Source organism: Caloenas nicobarica, chromosome 5 (genome assembly GCF_036013445.1).
Source record: "Caloenas nicobarica isolate bCalNic1 chromosome 5, bCalNic1.hap1, whole genome shotgun sequence".
NCBI lineage: Eukaryota > Metazoa > Chordata > Aves > Columbiformes > Columbidae > Caloenas > Caloenas nicobarica.
In genome coordinates, this window is record NC_088249.1 from 40,623,449 (window position 1) to 40,643,542 (window position 20,094).

General features: G+C 40.4%; 2 protein-coding genes across 2 annotated transcripts; one reads left to right on the forward strand and one right to left on the reverse strand.

The window, feature by feature from the left end:
• Positions 1 to 415: 415 nt before the first annotated feature.
• NUSAP1 (nucleolar and spindle associated protein 1) lies at positions 416 to 12,593 on the reverse strand. The gene is made up of 12 exons (XM_065636597.1): positions 12,501 to 12,593; positions 11,082 to 11,147; positions 9,824 to 10,009; positions 8,822 to 8,996; positions 7,022 to 7,111; positions 6,198 to 6,310; positions 5,464 to 5,529; positions 5,091 to 5,278; positions 2,857 to 3,029; positions 1,703 to 1,813; positions 1,059 to 1,170; positions 416 to 585 (listed from the first exon to the last, which is right to left on the reverse strand). The coding sequence occupies exons 1-12, from the start codon at positions 12,591 to 12,593 to the stop codon at positions 498 to 500; spliced, it is 1,461 nt and encodes a 486-aa protein (XP_065492669.1). The 3' UTR covers positions 416 to 497.
• A 379-nt stretch (positions 12,594 to 12,972) lies between these two features.
• OIP5 (Opa interacting protein 5) lies at positions 12,973 to 19,217 on the forward strand. Its single transcript, XM_065636385.1, has 5 exons — positions 12,973 to 13,297; positions 13,599 to 13,665; positions 14,806 to 14,928; positions 15,490 to 15,571; positions 16,922 to 19,217. The coding sequence occupies exons 1-5, from the start codon at positions 12,988 to 12,990 to the stop codon at positions 16,991 to 16,993; spliced, it is 654 nt and encodes a 217-aa protein (XP_065492457.1). The 5' UTR covers positions 12,973 to 12,987; the 3' UTR covers positions 16,994 to 19,217.
• The last annotated feature ends 877 nt before the right edge of the window (positions 19,218 to 20,094 follow it).

Here is a 20,094-nt window from a genome sequence, read left to right on the forward strand (position 1 = left end):
ACAACTTCATAGACATGCAATTAGAAATGTTGCCTAATTGCTGTAACAGTTGTGAAAGAAGTTAAGGACTGGAGAACAGGGCAAGCAGGCATCTCCAGCTCCTGGAATTTACCAGAGGAAGGCTTTTGAAGCTTGTTGCCCAAAGCATGCATTCTAGTGGGTAACAAATGCATTCTGGTGGAGAAGTCTGTCCTAAGTTGCAAGGAGGCTTCTTGAGCATCTTTTTTTTTTCCATTTACATTTTCTCATTTAACATCTTTTAATGTTTTATTTAACTAATTTCACTAAGCAAATAGAGAGTTCTAAGCTCCTAAAAGTTTAGAACCCTCATCTTGTTGGAGAATCTGATCACTAAAACATTACACTCAGATAGGTTTGCATTCGATGCTCTCTGGTTTCCACTAGCTAACAGCAACCTGAACCATACACAAACAGCACAAATATTTACATGACATGAACAGTATTTACAGTGATTCCTTAGATATTTCTTATTCCTCCTAACCCACAGATAGTCCTCTGCGGTTTCCAAGAACCCGATCCTTTTTCTTTTTCCTCTCTTGCTCATGTTTCTCACGCCTTTCTTCCCTGAAGTGGAAAAAGAAGAGACAGACCATATGAAGTTATACTAGAGATAGAGACACAAGCAACCAGAGGAACCTGAAGCTGACCAAAGCTTAACACCTATCTGACCAGTGTGCTGCATTTGCCGTAGTAGAGAGAACAGTTCTATTTTGGACTGAATCTAAATCAGGTAAATACTTCTGCTTAGATGTACAGGTCTAACATTCAAGGTAACAACATGTCAATATTCACAGCCTCTTCCAAGGTGAAGGTAAGTCTCCAAATGCCAGAACTGACAGCTTTCCTAGGACAAAAGTCTGTCTGGTTCAGAGCTGCCCTCTTTTGTTGGCCGTCCTGACTACAGACTGTTGGAGACAAAAATTTCTCTTACATTAAAGTACTATTTCCTGAACTGTATATTTAAATCCTGAAAAGACAAATAAGTCATCACATTATTTTAAATAACACTATTCATAAGAAGCTAGTGGTGTACTAACCTTGTCTGGAGATGTGGCTGTTTGTAATCTTTCTTGCGTGAAGAGATGTTGCTACTAGCAGACTTATTTAGGGCTGTATTTTCTTTAGATTCTCCCCAAGGTTTTAGTGGTCCTACAATTTAGGGGCAAAAAAAGAGACTAGTTTACTAATCATGTGCTGCTTACCATGAATACTAGCTAGCCTGTTTTTGCTGGTTGACATTAGGAGGAAATGCCTCTTCAGCTATATTACCAATTTCACCAGCCCATTCCCTACAAGTAGTTTTCCTTGTGACTGCACTTTTAAGTAACACCACACAGAGTTCAGCTTCTCACACAGTAGAGCATTTAAAAAAATAAAAAGCCTCATTGTGTAAGGACTCTTATACTTCCTGCACATACATCTATGCAATGGAATACAAGGATGTTTATTCTCATATTTATGGCCTTTTGTTCCTAAGGACTTAAGGAGGGATGCTCTTAAAGCATGTGTTATGCAGTTATTTAACATCAGTCCACAGGCTCTGTGGAAATCCATAGAGAAAGGGAAATGGACAGGAAAAGAGACTGCAAACTTTGCTGTTGTGGTTTGTATCAATGCCTCACTTGGTGAGCAGTTCAGTACCAGGGCTATGACTGACACAAACTGCACAGGATCACAGTACCTTTGTGTGGCTGATACCGAAGTGGCCTGGAGAGACTTGCTTTGAGATCAAATGTCTTCTTCGCACTTGTGGGCTCTGTAGGGTGAGCTGCAAACTTGAAGGGGGTGATAACTACAAAAGGCATCAAGATATCATACTTATAGTAGTAAGAACATAACTGTATGTAGCAAGTTGGAAGGTGCCTGTGCAGACCACCTTGCAACTATCAAGACCAAAGAGCCATTAAATCCTGCTGTTTCATACCTCTAAAGGCAAAATAGCACAAACACAGCTCACTTCAAATAGAGAGCTTTCAGGTCTGGAGAGAGCAAGAGTTGTAGATTATTAGCCATTTTGTGCTGATTATGCTATGCAATAGCATAAATAGCTCAATTATTTTTTCTAGTCCTTCAGAAAAAGGTTGAAGTGCCTAGTCCCTATGCTTATTTTGAAGCAAGTGGATTTTCAGATTAAAAAAAAAAAAAAAAGCATTCTTCCAGAATGCTCCAGCTTCCCATGAGCAGTGGAACACTTCTTTCCCCCTAAAACACATCAGTATTGCCATACAGCAAGACAGGCAGCTCTAGGTTCCTGGCCTGTGCTAATGTACCTGTGACAGTAGGTTATCAATGGTTAGAGAGCAGAGCTGGGCTGGTGCAGAGATTGTTAGCAATTGGAAGACTTCTGTTTTGGTTTTTTGGTGGGGTTTTTTTTGTTTGTTTGGTTGGTTGGTTTTGTTTTTGTTTAAGATAATTACTTCCCGAGTTAATCAGGGTTGCTGAGGCGAATGACAGGCTAGAGGCCTGGTGCACACCAATCCTGTGAGAATGAGACCTCTGAGAACACATCAGGAATTTCTCTCACCGCAGACAGGGTCTCCCTGTACCTGTTACGTAAATCTTTTGCTGTGTAGTCCTTAAAGGTCTAGATTTTTTATCTCCTTTTCTGTAGGTAGGTACCATATGTTTAAGTCTTAGCACCTAACCATTTTGGACAAAATACTCAGAATCAAAAGGAAACCAAGAAACTACTGCAGTTTTTAAAGAATCTGTCATAAATTAGAGAATGAAATAAAAAACTGGGTCTACATGACATTAGGTTATAAAAAAATTACATAGTAATTCAATAAGAAAAATCTTGATCTGAAAGAGCCAAATATTTAGCATCCACCTTACCCTTTGGTGCAGTCAGATCGTTATTTCTTGCATTTCCCTTGCTGTTTTTCTGACTTATTGGTTTACAGCTCTTTTGGCTATCAGGTGTGATCTCCTCCAAGTATGGAGACATTCTAGATGGAGTCTTAGTAAGAGAGCGTTTATGCTCATTATCTTTTGTGGCTTCTGAGAACCTGGGAATTATTAGAAATATGAAGACAAAATTAGTCATCTACAAGGAATGTAAGTAACAGGATAGAATACAGAAGGTTCTGCATTCCACTTTTCTCACAGGTAGGAAGTTTTAGTGTGTGTATACAGTGTTCACAGCTTATGCATAAACTGCACTAAAAATACCTTTGCTGGCAGCTTTCAAGTTATGAGCCATCATTAATAGCAGTAAGTAATATTAGGAATTACAAAGAACAGACTTTCTTGTTTTGAAGAGCAAATATATTTGGATGCAATAACAGATATTATTTACTTTAGATTTGGATTATGTAGTAAAAGATTATAAACATTATTTGAATTTTAAAATTAACAATATTTATATATAAAGAAAAAAAATTAATTGACAGAACTCTATAACTCAGAGGAAGACAACAAATTTTAGTCAACACACATTACCTGCATACCACACACACGCTGTATATGTACACACTTTTAATGCATATGTTTGTGTATAGATGTGTGTATATATATAAATATATGAAATTCAAAAATCTTGCATGAAGTAATAGCCTTATCAAAAAGCTACTGAGAATAAGCTGAAAACCTACGAGATATGAAAAGACAGTGGGTAAATATGGAAGAAAGCTGTTTTGAGGGCAAGCAAGTTTATGGATGAAGTGCAGCTTGCAAGATCCACCTCATCACATCTTTGGACAAATAGAGTGGAAGCAAATTCTAAGTTCGCTTTGGTTTACATATTGCTAAGAATCAAATAAGGCTGCAGTGAAGACAAAAATAATCCAACTAGAGGCAGAATGAATATTATTTTCATTTGTTGTCTATCAAAATCAAAGACGGCACCTTCGAAGTAGGAAAAAGCCAGTAAGGTTGAGCTTAGTTTTACAAGGAATCTGTAATCTTGACCTCTGAATGGCAAAAGAAATGCATACAAAAATTACAAGTCTCATGATTATGCATTAGTTGTTGTCAAAATTAGAACTTGCACTGATTTAATAATAACAGCCCCCCCACACACTTTATTCAGGGACAAAAGTAAAGTGTCAGCAGCTATAATCTTGACATGTAAAAGTTGGGAAGTGAAGGTTATCAGAAAAATCGAAAGTAACACAACTGAGCCTAAGATTAACCAGATATTGTTAGTAGGGGAAGGAGGATAAGGCTAAATTATAGAATGTCTAAATCTGAACAGTCACTGTGGATGGTTAAATAAACTGAATAAAATTGGAATTCGTACAATAGTTAGAAACCAACAAAGAAATAGTAGAGACAAGGACTTTTCACTGAAAAGAAAACAGGGCAAAAGGGCATTTATCAGTGGAATACTATATGGACTACCTTTTTGATTCCTCCTAAAAGTTATTTGTTCAAGACTTTAGCAAAATTAGTAATAAGCTAATAAAGTTTACCAACAACTAAAGTTCAGGAAATATTAATGTAGAGAATTAGATTACTGCATAGGAATAACAAAGTGCACCTGATACTTTAAAAGGAAATGAGATGAGGTTTAATAGCATTGAGTATGAGCTCATTTATTTAGCAATTCATCACAACTTCGTGGTGTCAACCGGATTCCCATCTGCTAGAAACAATCTGCTTATAGTAGTCAATCACAAGATGAGCCCCTGCTGTGACATGGGGGATGAAGAAAACAATGAGTCCATTGCGAGACTCATCTGGAACATTGCATAGAGTTCTGGATAAGTAATCTCAAAAACTAATTCAGATATAACAGAGATAATTAAGTTGCCTGACAAAATGGGAAACCTAACACAGCAAGAGAAGAAAAATAATTTGGCTTGGTTGGTTTAGCAAAATGAAAGCTGCAAGAAAGGAAAAGAGGAAAGATTCCTCTACCGTCAGACATCAAAATGAAGAATCAAGATAGCAGCAGGACAGTAAGGCTTTAAACCAGTCAAAGCTAGACTGAAAGTTAGCAATCAGAATTAGTCTCATGTAGTTCATGTTTGGAATAGAAGTAATGCAATCAACACTGATTGAGATTTGGCTATTTCATGTGTATCCCATTCAATTGCTCACTGGTAGTTTTGGTTTGTTCTTTTTACCTGACATTCATTTTGGTTGTTGAAACGACAGAAGGATTAAATGAAGATTTCCTCGATAAAATACTCTGATTGGCAATGTTCAGAGAATTGCGTGGTGAGCGCCGGGGGTTGCTAGGAGTGCAGGTGGGAGAGAATCTGCCTCTTTCTGGATTTGGGCTGAATAAAAGTGTTTTGGCACTGGTTGGTTTCTAGGGAAAAGCAAATCATGAGTTAGCAAACTCTACTAAAAATTTATCAGAAAAGCAGCTAAGAGGAAGGGAAAATACACAGTGAATCACAAGCAGACAGTGTCAGTTTTTCCCTTTTTTTCTTTAAAAGCATATTTTAAACATAAGTAGTTTTATTATTATTAAACTTATCTGAAAACACATACCTTAGAATTATTACGTGGAGTACCTTTTTCTGACGCTCTTAAGTGATTTGATTTTTTGGCCAGCACCTGCCATAAGTAATCAGTCTTGAGTATACATTGTTAACACAGAAGTTTCAGTGTTACTGTTTTCATATGTCCATTGACATATGCTTTCATATATTTATTGACACATTACTGTCACTTTCCTAAGGCCTGCCCTGCTCTGTTAGCAGCTTTCTCCCATGCCAGTGTGAAATACAAAAACTGAGAATTGAGGCTACTGAGAAGAACATACATTGCATACATTTTAAAGGAGCCATGTTCAGTCATTGGACAATAGTTCCTTAAAGCAAAAAAGAGAAACTTAATATGTAATTCCCACTCTTTGAAAAGATAACCCATCCCCTTGGTTAAGCAATTCAAACAGTTGTAGGCAAAAGTTCCAGGAGATCCTTCACAAAAGTAATTGTGACAATTATTTTAACCCAAAACTGAGAGGTTATTTGTTTGTTCCTGTAACTGTTTATAGCCATACACTGTTAACATAAAAACTTCTATAACTATACAAGGCGTATACAAATATATAACTAGTTAGAAGAATGCAGTTAAATTTCACTGATCATATTATTCCACTACATGTTTACCTGACCAACTATTACATTTACTGCTCTAAAGAGACTCTGGGACTTTTACAGAGAGGCTCTGGAGATAAATGAATCCAGGAACAATGGGTATCTTTTTGTGTTATCATTTACCTTGACTTCATTGAGAGAACTGCTGCAGTTTTCAATCATTTTTTTTTTCCTCTCAATGTATTCAGCAATAGATTCCATTTTGTTGAAGTGAGCCTCATGCAACTTTTTAAAGTCTAAGAAGATCCAAAAATAAAAGTCACATATCTGATAAGCTCCTAAGGAAGTTTACTACTTAATAGAAGAATCTTGCAACACCTATAGTTATGGCCTCAAAGAAAATATGACATATCCCTCTAATGAAAGACTATACACAGGTAACCAAACAGTATGAAGTAGGATCTACTTCACCAGCTACATGGCCAGTTACCTGGTGTACGCTCTGGAGAGTTATCGAATGGTTTGGCTTGGAAGGGAACTTTAAAGATCATCTAGTCCAAGCCCCAAGATCTGCAGTTAAAGAATAAATACTTCCAAATTTTAAATGAATGAACGTGTTTTACAAAGTGATGAAAATGAGCTAATACATAGTAATGCAGTACAACAGTAGTATTTATGAAGTTAAAACTAAACAAGCAGGAGTCATAGCATATCTTCCTGCTCTTCGTTATTTTGAAATACCATGAATGCAAGTATTATATCCGAAAGACATGAAAGCATTCAATAAATCACTTTTCTAACATACATATGAGTCATTTACTACTATGAACTTACAGGCTGGAAGATACACCTTAAAATGTAACCTCTGGGAACTCTTTTGTTTGCTTGCTTTTTAAAGAGAGGATGTTCCCTTCTTCAAGCAAAAATAGAAATTTGGGTTGTAAAAAACTATAAGTCAAGTCTCCCTTCACACACAGACAGTACATCTAGCTGGTAGGTTATCTTACTTGGTGTAGTAGCTTTCATTGCTGTTTTCCTAGACCTAGATGCACGGCCTACAGGTACAGGGATCTTCCCTCCTGCATGATGAGCATCACCTGGTACGGTAAGATTGGACAAAATAATTAGAACTCCTGGAAAATATTTTAGTGTCATCATAACCACTTAAAAAGTATTTGTTCTAAAACAGACCTTATCTCCTCAAAGTGGGTTTAGGTTTTGAGAAATATGTCAGCTGGAATAGGTATGTCCTAAGCCTCTCAAAAGCCTTTTAATGGTACATCAGTAACAGTAACAATGTCTTGACAAACTACAAGCCCAGCATGAATCTTACAGTTATATGAGGTTATTTTCTTTGATAGTAAAAGTGTTTTACAGGGAAAGTTAACAGGAGAATTATGCTTGTGGTAGCAAAAATAACTTTAAATTCACAGCTCTTGATCTGCTTAATAAGCTAGTGGGTTTTTTAAATGTTGATAACAAAGAAGAAATAGCTTTTGGGCAGCTTTTCTGCCACTGCCTTATATACATATACGGAGTCTAAGTTCTTTTTATCATCTCTGCTCTCAGATATGGCATTAAGCTCATGTTCACATTTTAGTGATGAATTTTATTTTCTTAAGAAAAAAATATCAGGTAAAGACAGGGTCCAACATTTGCATATTAAAAACAAGCATTTGCTTTTTTATTAATTCACACCCCCTTTAAAGTAAACTTTGATAACCTAAATATATTGAAAGAAATCCCCACTGGAAACAAATAATGGATGATTGTTGAAAATCAACTTTTCAACACTAAATACAGACATAGTACTTTTCTGTCACACAGCTCTTGCTGTTTGAAATTACTGAAAGAAAACCAAAACAGAAAGCAATATAGACACTTATAATTGCAGTTACAGGAAGAAATGAGTACTGTGCCAGCTGTCAGGATGAATGCTGCCTCAAAGCATCTTCTACATATTCTATTGCTTCTGTTTTTAAGAGTGCCTTCATTGAAAATCCTCATTTTCTGAATTAGTTTCAAAATTATACATGGCCTCCAATAAGAATGTCCTTATAAATTCTGCTGAACAGCAAGAATATCCATAATACAGCTCAAGGACTACATACACTTAGTCTAACAGGAACAAATAATAGTATGTGTCCTATTTGACAGACCTACGATATGCATAAATTATCAGATCGGGTGAACTCATTTCTTCATGTCAGCTACATGCACAAAGGAAAGAGGGAAGAAATGAATATTTTCAGCAAGATCATGTTTGAAGGTCTAAAAAAAAGCCACCAGATGGAAGAATGATTCACTGCAGTACATTCAAATATTGTTAGGGAGTTTAAACAAATTATAAAGGATTTTGTCTGTATCTCCTTCTTTACTAATTTTATTCCCGGGAAGAAAATGACAAAACCCATTCATCTGTAAAAAAAGAAAAATGAAGCATGGGGGAGGAAGCTCTCCCTTTCTTGACACTTTTTCAAGGAGCTAAGTAACATTTCAGAAGTACTCCAGAAGGCATTGATCCTAATCGAGGTGCACGACCAAAATAGACTCAGACCTTCAAGAACTGCTTCCCTAAAAACATCAGGTCCAGTCGAAGCCAGCAGAATTCCTACATTCCTGAATTTGTGAAATTGTGTTACAATACATTAAACAAACCCAAACATAGATTTTTTTTTTCTATTATCCCCAAACAAGGCACTGATTACCAGAGACGCCACAAATTTTTGCAGACACAATAAAATGACCAAATGGTACATTTTAAGTAGTACAAGTTACTAAACTTACTTTCGGAATTTTCTACTTACATCCATCTCTGCTACTTTTAGCAGAAGCTGCCTTTGGTTGTTCACTCTGACCAGCAGCCATCCCTGGACTTTCAATAGCTCTCTGTTTAGTTACTTGTTCCTCATTTTGGAATACCTTCTGTCCCTTTCCACGCTCACCCTGAGGCACTTCATTTTCTTTCATTTCAGAATGCTCCTGCAGTTGAAACATAATTTAAACAGTTCGTTGTGACTGGGTATAAAGCAAGCCTGTTGTTCTGAGAACAGTCAGCCAGTGGAACAAGTTGCCCAGAGAGGTTGTGTAGCCTCCACCCTTAAAGCTTCACAATATCAGATCAGATAAAGCCTTAAGCATTGTGGTCTAACCTCATAGTGGACCCTGCTTTGGCTGGGAGACTGAGCAAGAGGCTTTCAAGTCCAACCTGAATTAGCTTGCAAAATACTTATCCTGTTATTTCACAAACAGATCTATTTTAGAAAGCTTTTACCTGCACAGATCTAACATTTTAGTATAACTTTTGTCAATAAAGGCAATTTTAATTATTTGCAAGTAAAAATATATTTGTTCGCTGTTACTTTTCATTATTGTAGCCCTGGTTACTGTACAATTCTCCAACACTAACAGACTAACACTCATCTTCTCATTTCCGTCCTCTAACTCTAAATCAGTAAAAGTTTTCCACACAGTTCTTAGTTTGCCCACTATTTGCATGTAATTCTAGAGAAAAATAATTCTACCTCATCTCACTTTGAAACTTCCCCTCCCTCAGCTATATACAACCCATGAATAAAGAACCCAGCGAGAGGAGTGGGAATTAAATTGTGAGGATTAAGCAATCATCTAAATCATTAATTTTGTCCATAAAGAAGGTGAAAACGGCCTTACTTTAAATTCTGAAACTAGTCTAATATTCAGAATACTACGATGAACTAGTGAAAGCAGTCTTACATCCAGATAAAGTGTGTTTAAATTAAACTTGGGGAGGAGAGGGTGGCCACACAAAACCAAGCAATGCAGATCACCTCTTTCTCATCAGAAAGGCCTTCATCACTGGTATTAGTTTCCTCTTTGGAGTTCCTCTTTTTTCTCACTATTTTCTTTTCTTTACCACATCTTTTTGTAAAAAAACACACTGAAGGAGGCATAATTTCCTCCTGATTGCTCATTTCATTTGATTCGGTGGAAGATGATGCACTTTCTCCAGAGTCCTGTAGCAGAAAAGTACTATAATGTGAAACATATCTGACACGAACATAAATTAGATACTCCAAAGAGACAGTTTCAATTTTATTATGGAAAAAAGTTTTTCACACAGAGAAAAATCAGTAGCATAGTAATTGAGAAACTGGCAATATCTGGATTTCCCTAAACATCACAGCTCATCATTTGAAAACTTTAAAAAGCCCTACAGTTTATTATATAGTACTGTAAGAAGATAATAAAAAACTAATACTTCATATTTGAAATCTGACTTGCATGATGCTGTGACTCTCCCAGATTTGTGTGTTTCTGTAGAATGGTCTTCACCAAAAAAGAAAACCCCACACCACAAAACACGGAGCCACTTCCATGCTTGTTAAAATCAAAACTAAGCTGAGAAGGGTTACACCAGTTCCTCAAGCTTTTAAAGAATATTTTAAAGAAAGCACTTAAAGGGAATATATTTTAGAAAAAGCATATCCCAATTTCCTTTCTGTCAAAAACATAAAATACATTGCCATGCCAAACAAAATAACTCGGCTTACAGAAGACAACATTTTTTAAAAGTGAAGAAAACAATACATTATGGGATGAATAAGGAAACATCACAGTTGTCTCACTTTCAGTATAGTGTCAGTGCAAATATATTGTAGTAGATGAAAACTGTTTTCTAATGAGTATCTAGTCCCTTTCATCTAGGTATGCAAAATTAATATTTTTATATTCAGTATTGACTAGTGTCTGGAGCTAAACAGGCAAGAATTAATATTTATTCAAAGGAAATTAAATGTTAGTGTTTAGAAAGAATTCTGTACTGATGCTGAAAAACATACTGATAGTTTTGTAAGCTGAAAGGAGGTCAGCTTTGGGTCATATAGGAAACCAATTCAAAGCTAATATTAGCACATCTGTTTCCATCAGTACATGAGTGGATTAAACTAAAGGCACTATTAAGAAAAAAGTATTTTTGGTACAGTACACAGCATGGTAAAAAACAACTTTAAGTACATGCCCTGCTCTACTAGTTACAAAGTTAGATCTATCGCTCTTAAAAAAAATGGCTGATTTATCATCTATTACCATATTTTCATTTCCTTGGTTTGTGCCATGAAAGTGTTGCTTCAGTGCTTTCAACAATTTGTCTGCCTGGAGAGAAATCAAACAACATACAAGTCAAATATTGTATGACGTCATCAAACAAAAAGACTGCATAAAACAAATTAATATCCTGTAAATCGATGACAATGAACTAGCAGAACATTTCCTGAATCCAACGGAGTAAGGCGTGCCTTCATTCAGGTCAGTGACATTTGAGAAAGTGCTTAAGGCTGCGAATAAACATGTAGCATATTCTCCACAGTGGCACAAAGACAAATTTCTGTGACTAGGTTTCTTCTGGTCCATCTATTTTCCAGAAATTATTCAAGGAAGAATGAGAGAGACTGTTTTCAGCAGCACTGCCTAGCTGAACGCGAATTAAAATTGTGCCAAATTTCCACAATAACTTCTGTCTTGGCCATACTACATGCAAAGCATTTTTCTTATCCCTTGTATGTATTTAACAATAGCAACAGAATAACAACAACAAAACCGCATCGTTGATATTTTAGGCTATGAAACACTCAATACCCAATTGGAAAGAAAAAAAAAAAAAAAACCACGAACCTGAACTAGAAGTTTAAGAATAAAATAACCCAGAACTAAAATTCTAAGCAGACGTCATAGTCCTATCAGAACGAGTTCCTTTGTTCACTTAAGTCGTGGATCTTCTTGCTTTTAGGGGTTTACGCCTTCTCCCAGCGGCCGTGCAGCAGCCTGGCTGCTGCCCAGTCACCCACGGACAGCGGCCAGAAATCTGAAGCTCTCGGCAGAACTTTCTCGTTCTTAACCATGACTGGCAAGCAAGCACACGTACTCTCATCCCTTAAGGCACACTATTGACTATTTTTCTGACTCCTAGTCGTAAAAAACGCGCCACAGCTGTGCGCGCTGAGGGGAGCCGGCGTGGTAACCCGGCCCGGCCGCAGCCGGAGGGGCAGCCGGCAGCGCGGCCCCGGGACGGGCCCGCGGAGCTGCGGGCGGGCCCCGCGGGGCAGCCCCCACCTCCCTTCTCTCAGCCTTTTTCCCTTGCGTGTCCGCCCGTCACGAAGCTGGGCGGACGCAGCTCCTCGCGGCACGGCCGGACGCTTCAGCAGCAAGCCGCCGCCACCCCGCAGGCCCGGCCGTGTCCCCGCCAGCACCGCCTCCAGCCCCGGGAAGGGACCAGCCTGAGGCTCCACCAGCGCGGTACCCAAAATGAGAACGACCGACCGCCACAGGGACGGGCGGGGCGTGTTCGCTACACGACACCCGCTCCCTCGGCTCCTGGCCGGGCACAGGGGAAGCCCCAGAGCCGCGACTGCTCTTCGGAGAGCGGGAAGCCGGAGCTTCCCCCACCCGCCCCTCGCTCAGATGCGCGGCGCTTCTCCCTCCCACCCGCGGCAGCCTCCCCCGCCTCACCCGGAGATTGGCCTTCAGGCCGGCAGCCTTCGCCATTTGCTGGAGCTCGATGTATTTCAGCGAGTCCAGCTGCTGGAGCGAGGCGAGCGCCATGGCTGCGCCGGTGTATCAACCGCCGCGCTTCGAATCTCGCGCTCAACCGACACGGCGTCCCTTCTCCCCGCCCCGCCGTTCGAACTCGCCCGCCGCGCCAGGCTATTGGCTGGACGAGGCAAAGGGGTTGGGCCTGCGGGCACGGAAACCACCAATGGCGGTGCGGCCGCCGAGGCGTGCTTGCTTTTTTTTTTTTTTTCAAACACGATAAGGGTAGCTCTGCCCTCTCCTGCTGATTGGGCAACGGAATGACTCGGTGCGGCCCAGCTCCCAATAGTGTCGGGAGGTGAGGATTGATGCGTCCGTTGCCCAATGGAAACTCAGATCTGTGAAGCGCGCTCCAGTTGTGAGGCCGGGAAGGCGGGCGCCGCGCTCGAACGCGGGGCGGGAGAAGATGGCGGTGCGGCGGCAGCTGCTGGAGCTCCTGCAGGAGCCGCAGATCAGCGGGACCATCGTTCTGGAGCGGCCGTCGACCTCTGCTGTTGCCGCGCGGGTCTTGCCGTCGCCGCCTTCCTCGCCGCCTTCCTCACTGCCTTCCTCGCCGCCTTCCTCGCCGTCGGCCGCGGCCTCGCTACCGCGGCAGCAGGGGCCGCTGCCGCAGGACTGCGCCGTGTTCCACTGCCGCGGCTGCTGGGCGGTGCTGGGGGACTCGCTGCACCTGTGCGCGCAGGAGGAGCGGTGGCTCGGCCTCCTCGTCTGCTTCAGTCAGTGCCCTCCCGGCGGCCCCGGGGCGGGGGTTGTCCGGGCCCGCCCGCCGCGGGGCAGGGCAGGGCAGGGCTGGGCTGGGCTGGGCTGGGCTGGGCTGGGCTCCGCGGGGAGGACGGGGGCTGAGTCCGTGCTGCACCCCCCGCCCCGGCGGGCCGCCGACCTTCCTCGGGCCCGGGGGGCTGGGCTGGGCCGGGCCGGGCTTGGCGTCGGGCGTCCTGAGGCCACGGGGCGGTAGGACGCGGGTGGGGTTGGTCCGGGGGTGGGTCTTGTTTTCAGCGCCTCTCGTGTTCCCCTCAGAAGTCACCAACGATGTGGCCTGGGAGGATTCGCTCCTGATCGGCCTGGAGGGACCGCTCCTGGGCTGGTGCGTAGCTCGGCAGGGTCTCGCTTTCGGTGTCGGGGCTGCCGGGAGCGGCCGCCGCGGTGTCTGCGCGGGCGGAGCCGGGAGCCGCGCGGGGTGCGCGCCGGGGCCTCCTCGGGGCCTCCTCGGGGCCTCCTCGGGGCCTCCTCGGGGCCTCCTCGGGGCCTCCTCGGCGCCTCCTCGGCGCCTCCTCGGGGCCTCCTCGGCGCCTCCTCGGGGCCTCCTCGGGGCCTCCTCGGCCTCGGTAAACTCCACAGGGCTTTTCGTGCCCGTGCTTCGTCATTTCGGATGGAGAAGCCTTTTGTAGGCATTTAGCTTTCATTTTTGTCAAAAATCAAAAGTTTTGCTGCTCCAGCCTGTGTTGGTGCAGATGAACATTTGGGCGATGCAGTAAAAGGCAGAAGGCGGCCTGGCCTTCAGTTCTCTTCTTTTCTGCTCCTTCCCCAAATGTGTATTACCTAAATTAAAGCATCTCTGGGGGTTTTTGTGGTTTTTAATACTGAAAATTAGTAACTTCTGCTTTACAGCTAGTAACAGGTTCAGTAACTCTGGGATTAGTCTGATGTTATGGATGTAAATACCACATGTTTACAGAACCAGTAGTTTGCTTAAAGTCTGCTCCACAATCTAGAAGGGCTGGGAACTTTTTAAATAAAATACTTTGGTGGTTGGTTTTTTGTTTGTTGGGATTTGGTTTTTTGCTGGGTTTCTGTTTCATTTGTTTGTTGCTGGGTATTATTATTATTGTTGTTGTTGTTTAGGGGAGGGGGTCTCTGAGGCAATAGGCTGTTCTATCAGGAGGAAATGTCTCATCTGTGACCTGCCATAGGTGTGGGCACAGGCATTGTTTTACCAGTTAAATCATATTTGACTAGTACAACCTAAACAACTCTGTGGAAATAAGCTGTGCATTTTCTTCCCTAATTGCAACTTCACTTATTACAAATATTATCTCTTACGTAACATGCCTAACTTTTTATGTTCACGTTTTCTCTGTATATATTTCTTCTTTAAGGAGAAGGCATTATTATGTCTTGTTTTGGTGTTCTAACAGAACCAATTATTTGATGTCCTCTGACAAGCATGCATTATCTATGGTTTCAGAACCTTCTGTTTAATAATATTTTTCCTTTTCTCCCTTAGTGCTTACACTTCATTATCCTGTCAGTCATGTGGCTCAATTGTGGGCTTAATTCTTTATTCTGCCTCCAGTGCCCTGGCGTATCTCCGAGGCTTATTCTGTTTCTTCAAGGACAGCATCAACTGGTGAGTATACTGTATTCTTATGGCCAATGATTTCATGGGAATTTGCAAGTTATTACAACAGGGTGTACAATTAATCTACAGCGAAAAAAAAACCAGCTTTACTTCTGTCTGAGCACATTGGTGTGGGATTTTAATATCCACTGTGTTTCAGTTGTTCATGTTGGCATGACTCCATTTGATTTGCTTTGCCCTTTTTGAGTGTCCTCATATAATGTAAAGGTTTAAATGTAGTTGTTTGCACTACTGAGATCTCCTTCAGTCCCAGATTCACTTAGCTGATGTGAGGTATCAAAGTAGTTCCATGATAGGCTGAGGATTTGACTAAAGAAACTGTAAATAATTACTTATAGCTGGTGATGAGAGTATCTTATGATTTCAAAGCAAAACCATTGTTAGGAGTTTAGTATTTTTATAACGTGTTCGCTGCTTTTGGCAACAACTTTTTATCTGCTTTAAAATCATATATTACCATGTAAACAATGAATGCAATTATGGGGTGTTTAACTGTTTTTCTTTTTTTTTTTTCCCTTCCTTTCTTCCCTTTCCCCTTTTGTTTTCCAGTTATTTCTTAAAAAACCAAATGATAATAGAAGCTTCTAAGGTGAATTTTCCTGTTGTGACCTTAAAGCAAGAACTGCAGCAAGTAAGGTTTCTACATTAATTTGTATGGAAAACGTTTTTAAAATGCTGATGCTTCTTTTAAAGGCATAGGATGGAGAAAATGCTGACTTAGAATACAGTAAATGACTTAAATTTGTAAGAAATGCAAAATGTTTTTTTAGAACCACTTACCTGCAAAACGTATCCAGTTCTAGCTAATTTTCTGGCAAAACTGGGTTATCCTCTTATTGCTACATTTTGAAAAGAAAAAAATATCATTTAGACAGACTTCACCTAAGTATTACTAGTAATACTTGTCCCTAGAATTGATAAATCACTGTTGAAGAGTTTAAAAAACAGCAATTTGTAAATTCGAAAGGGATAAATACAGTTGTATTTATGGCTATGTAAGCTCAACACAGCATGGTAGTATACACTTGTAGTTTCAGAGACAGCACTAGAACCTCCCTCCTTTTTTGGTGTTTAAATTGGGTGTTCTTTTCCATAACTTGGTTAGTCATTAACTTAGTAAATTGTCTGTCTCATAGCTCAAATACAGTTGCTGTGTGTAGGAAATAGCCAGTGTATCGAGCATGCACGTGCTCACTTGTTCCTTACTTTTTATTTCTTTTTGAGTTTCTCTTCCAAGCATGGAAATGGGCCCGTGACATTTCTTAAGTTTTGTCATCTTCTAGTGTCTTATCATAAGATTAGAGTGTTTTTATAGGTCAAGTGAGGCTAAAATGCAAAAATCTTATCCAGGCAAGACTTCTAAAGTTGAGATGCATTTTTCTGAAGTAAAAAAAAATGGTAGTAGTTCATTGCAAACACAAATGACATGACTGTGGAGAGTTTGCTTCTTGGTTAGAACAAGCGCAAGAATCTGAATTTTGCTTTTTCAGACATAATGTGAGCAGAATTTTACTCTTGTGCTTTCGATGCATTAACTTAAACTGCAGACTCTGGAAATGGCATTTCTGAGGGACTGTCCACATGTATTCCTTAGCTAATGATGAAACAGTCTTTTCAGATATTGTCAAAAAAGGTCTCTGGCTATGTAAAAACTTGTAATGAGTTGACTAGGAAAGATTGGATTGATCGTAGTAAGGCTCCAGCAGCTCTGGCTCCTTAAGTAGTGCGTTTCCATACATGTGTGAAAGGGGTTCTGCTGGCACATGTTGATCTAGCTCCTCTTTGTAGTGCAGGCCTCTGATTTGGGTGCCAGTTTTAGCTGTACTAGACATGCAGTATAGAGATTAAAGCCCAGTATAATCTTCCATCTTGAAAGTCAGCTGCTTTTTAGCCACTGAAAAGCAGAGAGCAGATTATTCAAAGATCCAGTGTTAGGACATCTTTCTCTAGTTTTAATACTAATATTTTTCTTCTTTTCTAGCTGAAAGAAAAGCTTGTAGAGGTCCACACTCGCATAGAATCGCTGATGAAGCAGCTGGAGGAACTGGCATAAAAGAATGATGTGGCAGAAGGGCAAAGCTCTGCATCGGATGCAGTTGGCCTCCTGCCAGGATATGCAATAGACAGGGTCAACTAATAATGTGCCATTTTCAAGAACTGCTGGAGTTGCTTCTGCTTCTGTGTGGAGCTTGTTCATTATGGTGAAATAATGCACCAGAACAGGTCTGAGTGCTGATCTGTCACTTTATCTGTGTATAGGAAGAACTGATACTTAAGTGCATCCCTTTGACCTAAGGGGAACACCTGAAACCTGACATACTGAAGTTATGCTTGGAAAGATGAATAGCTCACCCATGGAGTGTGTCACCCTCTGAGACAGCATAGCTATGACTTTGATTCCTTCTAATGACTTCAGGGGAAAAAACAGCCTTTGAAATACTAAAAACAGGTTCCTGGAACTATACAAAACATACTAAAGATGATATTCAAGACGAGCTATTATAAACTGAATGTTCTTAGAACTAAAGTTCTCATCTTTTCATATAAATGCAGTGCTAATGGCAGCCAGCCGTTGGTCAAGGGGCTCATTAGCTGGTATGTGAGGCACTGCTAAATGGGCTCCTGATGAGTTATTTTAGATTTGCTTGTGTACGTGCCCTGCAAAAGGAGCAAGCTAGCATGTCACAGAAGCTGCAGAGTGTGCTTAGTGCGTAAATCTGGATGGCATGATGCTGGCTGAAGCAAAAGGTTTTGCATTTCAAATTCAAGGGCAACCTATGTGCCTGCCAAGTCCTCTGGAAATGCAGCCCCGTGGCTGCACAGGACTGAGTCAAGTTCTTGCTGCTCCAGGAACCTTAGCCTGTGAGCAACTGCCTTTAATAGATCTGAGCCTTTCCTTCTGGGGCTGATGCTGTGAAACCAAGGAACAGTCTTTTCTTCTCCTTTGCTTCTGCTCAATCATGGGAACACTGCCCTGCTGAAGTTGTGATGATCTGCCTGCTGCCCTCACTTGGCCAGTCGTTCCATAGAAAATACCTAATGGGTATTCATTGGCGTTGCTGTTTTGAATGGGTTCTGCTTCTTTCCAAACATCTAGAAAGTAATTTGATGGCAGAGCACTACTTACCCTTGTTATTGGGGCAGAATATCCCTAATTCTTGTTATCTGCAAGATACGGGTCTTTCGCTGCCTAAAAGGCTGATGTTTTAAACCTTCCATAAAGTTTAGTAGTTTGTAGTAGTCTAGAGAGGGTTGTATTTACTTGATCAACTGAATTCCAGTGATGCCATTTGCCACTCCCTTACTTCTGTATATGGTTGGCAGATTGCGTTCCCTGTTGCTGCCGATGCCGGTACTCCCTGTATTTCAGTGTCTTAATTGTTTTATTTGTAAAATAACTTTCATAATGGGCAAGGAGCGGAGGGGACAAAACTTACTGCAAGGCACCTCAGAGGCTTTAGGTGGGGAGCTGATATTTACACTACTTATGTCTGCTGTGCTGCTTTTTAAGAGTTCTGGGTTGTCTCAGTTTGTTCTGGTTAAGCAATAACATAAAATCTCAACAGCCATTCTGCAGGGAGAGGAGGGGTGCTCTCTGTTAAATTCTAATACTATATACTATCTAAATTATTTTTCTTGTTTATGTTTTACAAATTTGACAGGCCTAAGTGTGAAAATGCAGTGCTTTTCGATGACAGCTAAATTCAGGATATCAAAAGTAACTACCTGAAGTAAATGTTACACTCTTGTTAAGCTCTGTTTCATTGCCTGTAATCATAAATGTTATTGTCTCTAAAATGCTGCAAGGCTGTTCTTCACAGTTGCCGCTGTATATTCATATGAAGTTTGGAGTTGCTGTATTTGATTACTTCGGTCTTAAGAAAAAGGCGTTTTTAAGGTTGTGTTGTGCAGTGACCCTGCATTATGTTGAAGGACCTGTTAGTCTTTAACTGGGGTCTTGTGACTAAGCTCAGTTTGTGCAGGCATCCTCCCATCTCAGGTAAATGTTTTCCACTGTGTAACTTCACCTTTGTGCTACTTTCTAAGTTACAGCCCTTTTGTTTTTGCATCAGTCTTAAGAAATATGATTGATAATGGGACTACTTGCTTTTGCTCTTTCATTCTGGTTTCTGCATTGAGGCTGTTTCTTGCTATGGACTTTACATCTATATGTGTGTAATAGTGCTAAATTGTCTTGCTTCATTTAACTAAACGTCCACCCCTAAAAGGAAAAGAAAGCTGTCAGCTATGTTTTTATATTATTTTTACAGTTGTAAAGAAGAAACTTTTTAAATTAAAAAAGCTGAAATTCAGAAATATATATTGTGTGGATCAGTGATAATATCATGTGAGTCATAAACCCACTTTTCCTTAGATTTTGTTTGCACAAAAAATCAGTTTATCTTGTTTAGGTCCTGGTTCATAATGAAGCATTACATTAATGTTTCCTCATATTACATTACGTAGCATGAATTTAACCAAATAATGAGTGTGTGTGCTAAATAATAGCTGGTAAATTTTTAACTACATTTCTCTAATCTTTAGAACTGGGAGGTCTGCTGCTCTGTTGAGTCCTTCATGTCTATTCATCAAATCATGTTTTTTCTTGGCACTATTGCCTGATGTACAGGCTGACACTCACAGCAGTATGGTGTTCCAGACAGATTCTGTTTTAAGAAGCAAGCCACTTTAATTTACAAAATATAAAATAAATTTGTTATCTTCAGTTATATGAGATGAACATTTACTGAGATACCAACTTAAATCTATGGGTGCATTTTGATTTAAGTGATGCTTGCTTATAAAATCTTATTCCTAAAGATTCAGCTTTGATCCCACAGCCTGTCCTGGGTTCAAATTCCTCTTAATCTATAACTGATCAGTGATTATTTGTTTTTCTTATTCTAGTGCAGAACCTAATCTCTAAATAGGCATCTTGAGAGATGTGTTCTAGCTTTAAGTGCAGCCAGGGCCAGTCTAGCTTGGGAAGGATGGATTCTCTATTTAAATAAACACCAATCACTTAGCAAGCAAGTCTCAAGGTCAGGTCTGCTTATGTTAGCTAACCAGCAGCTGTCTTCTCTGGAATCTAAAGGTGAAAACAACTAGAAAACGAAACAAATTAAGGTGGCTGAACAGGTTACTGAAGTAACA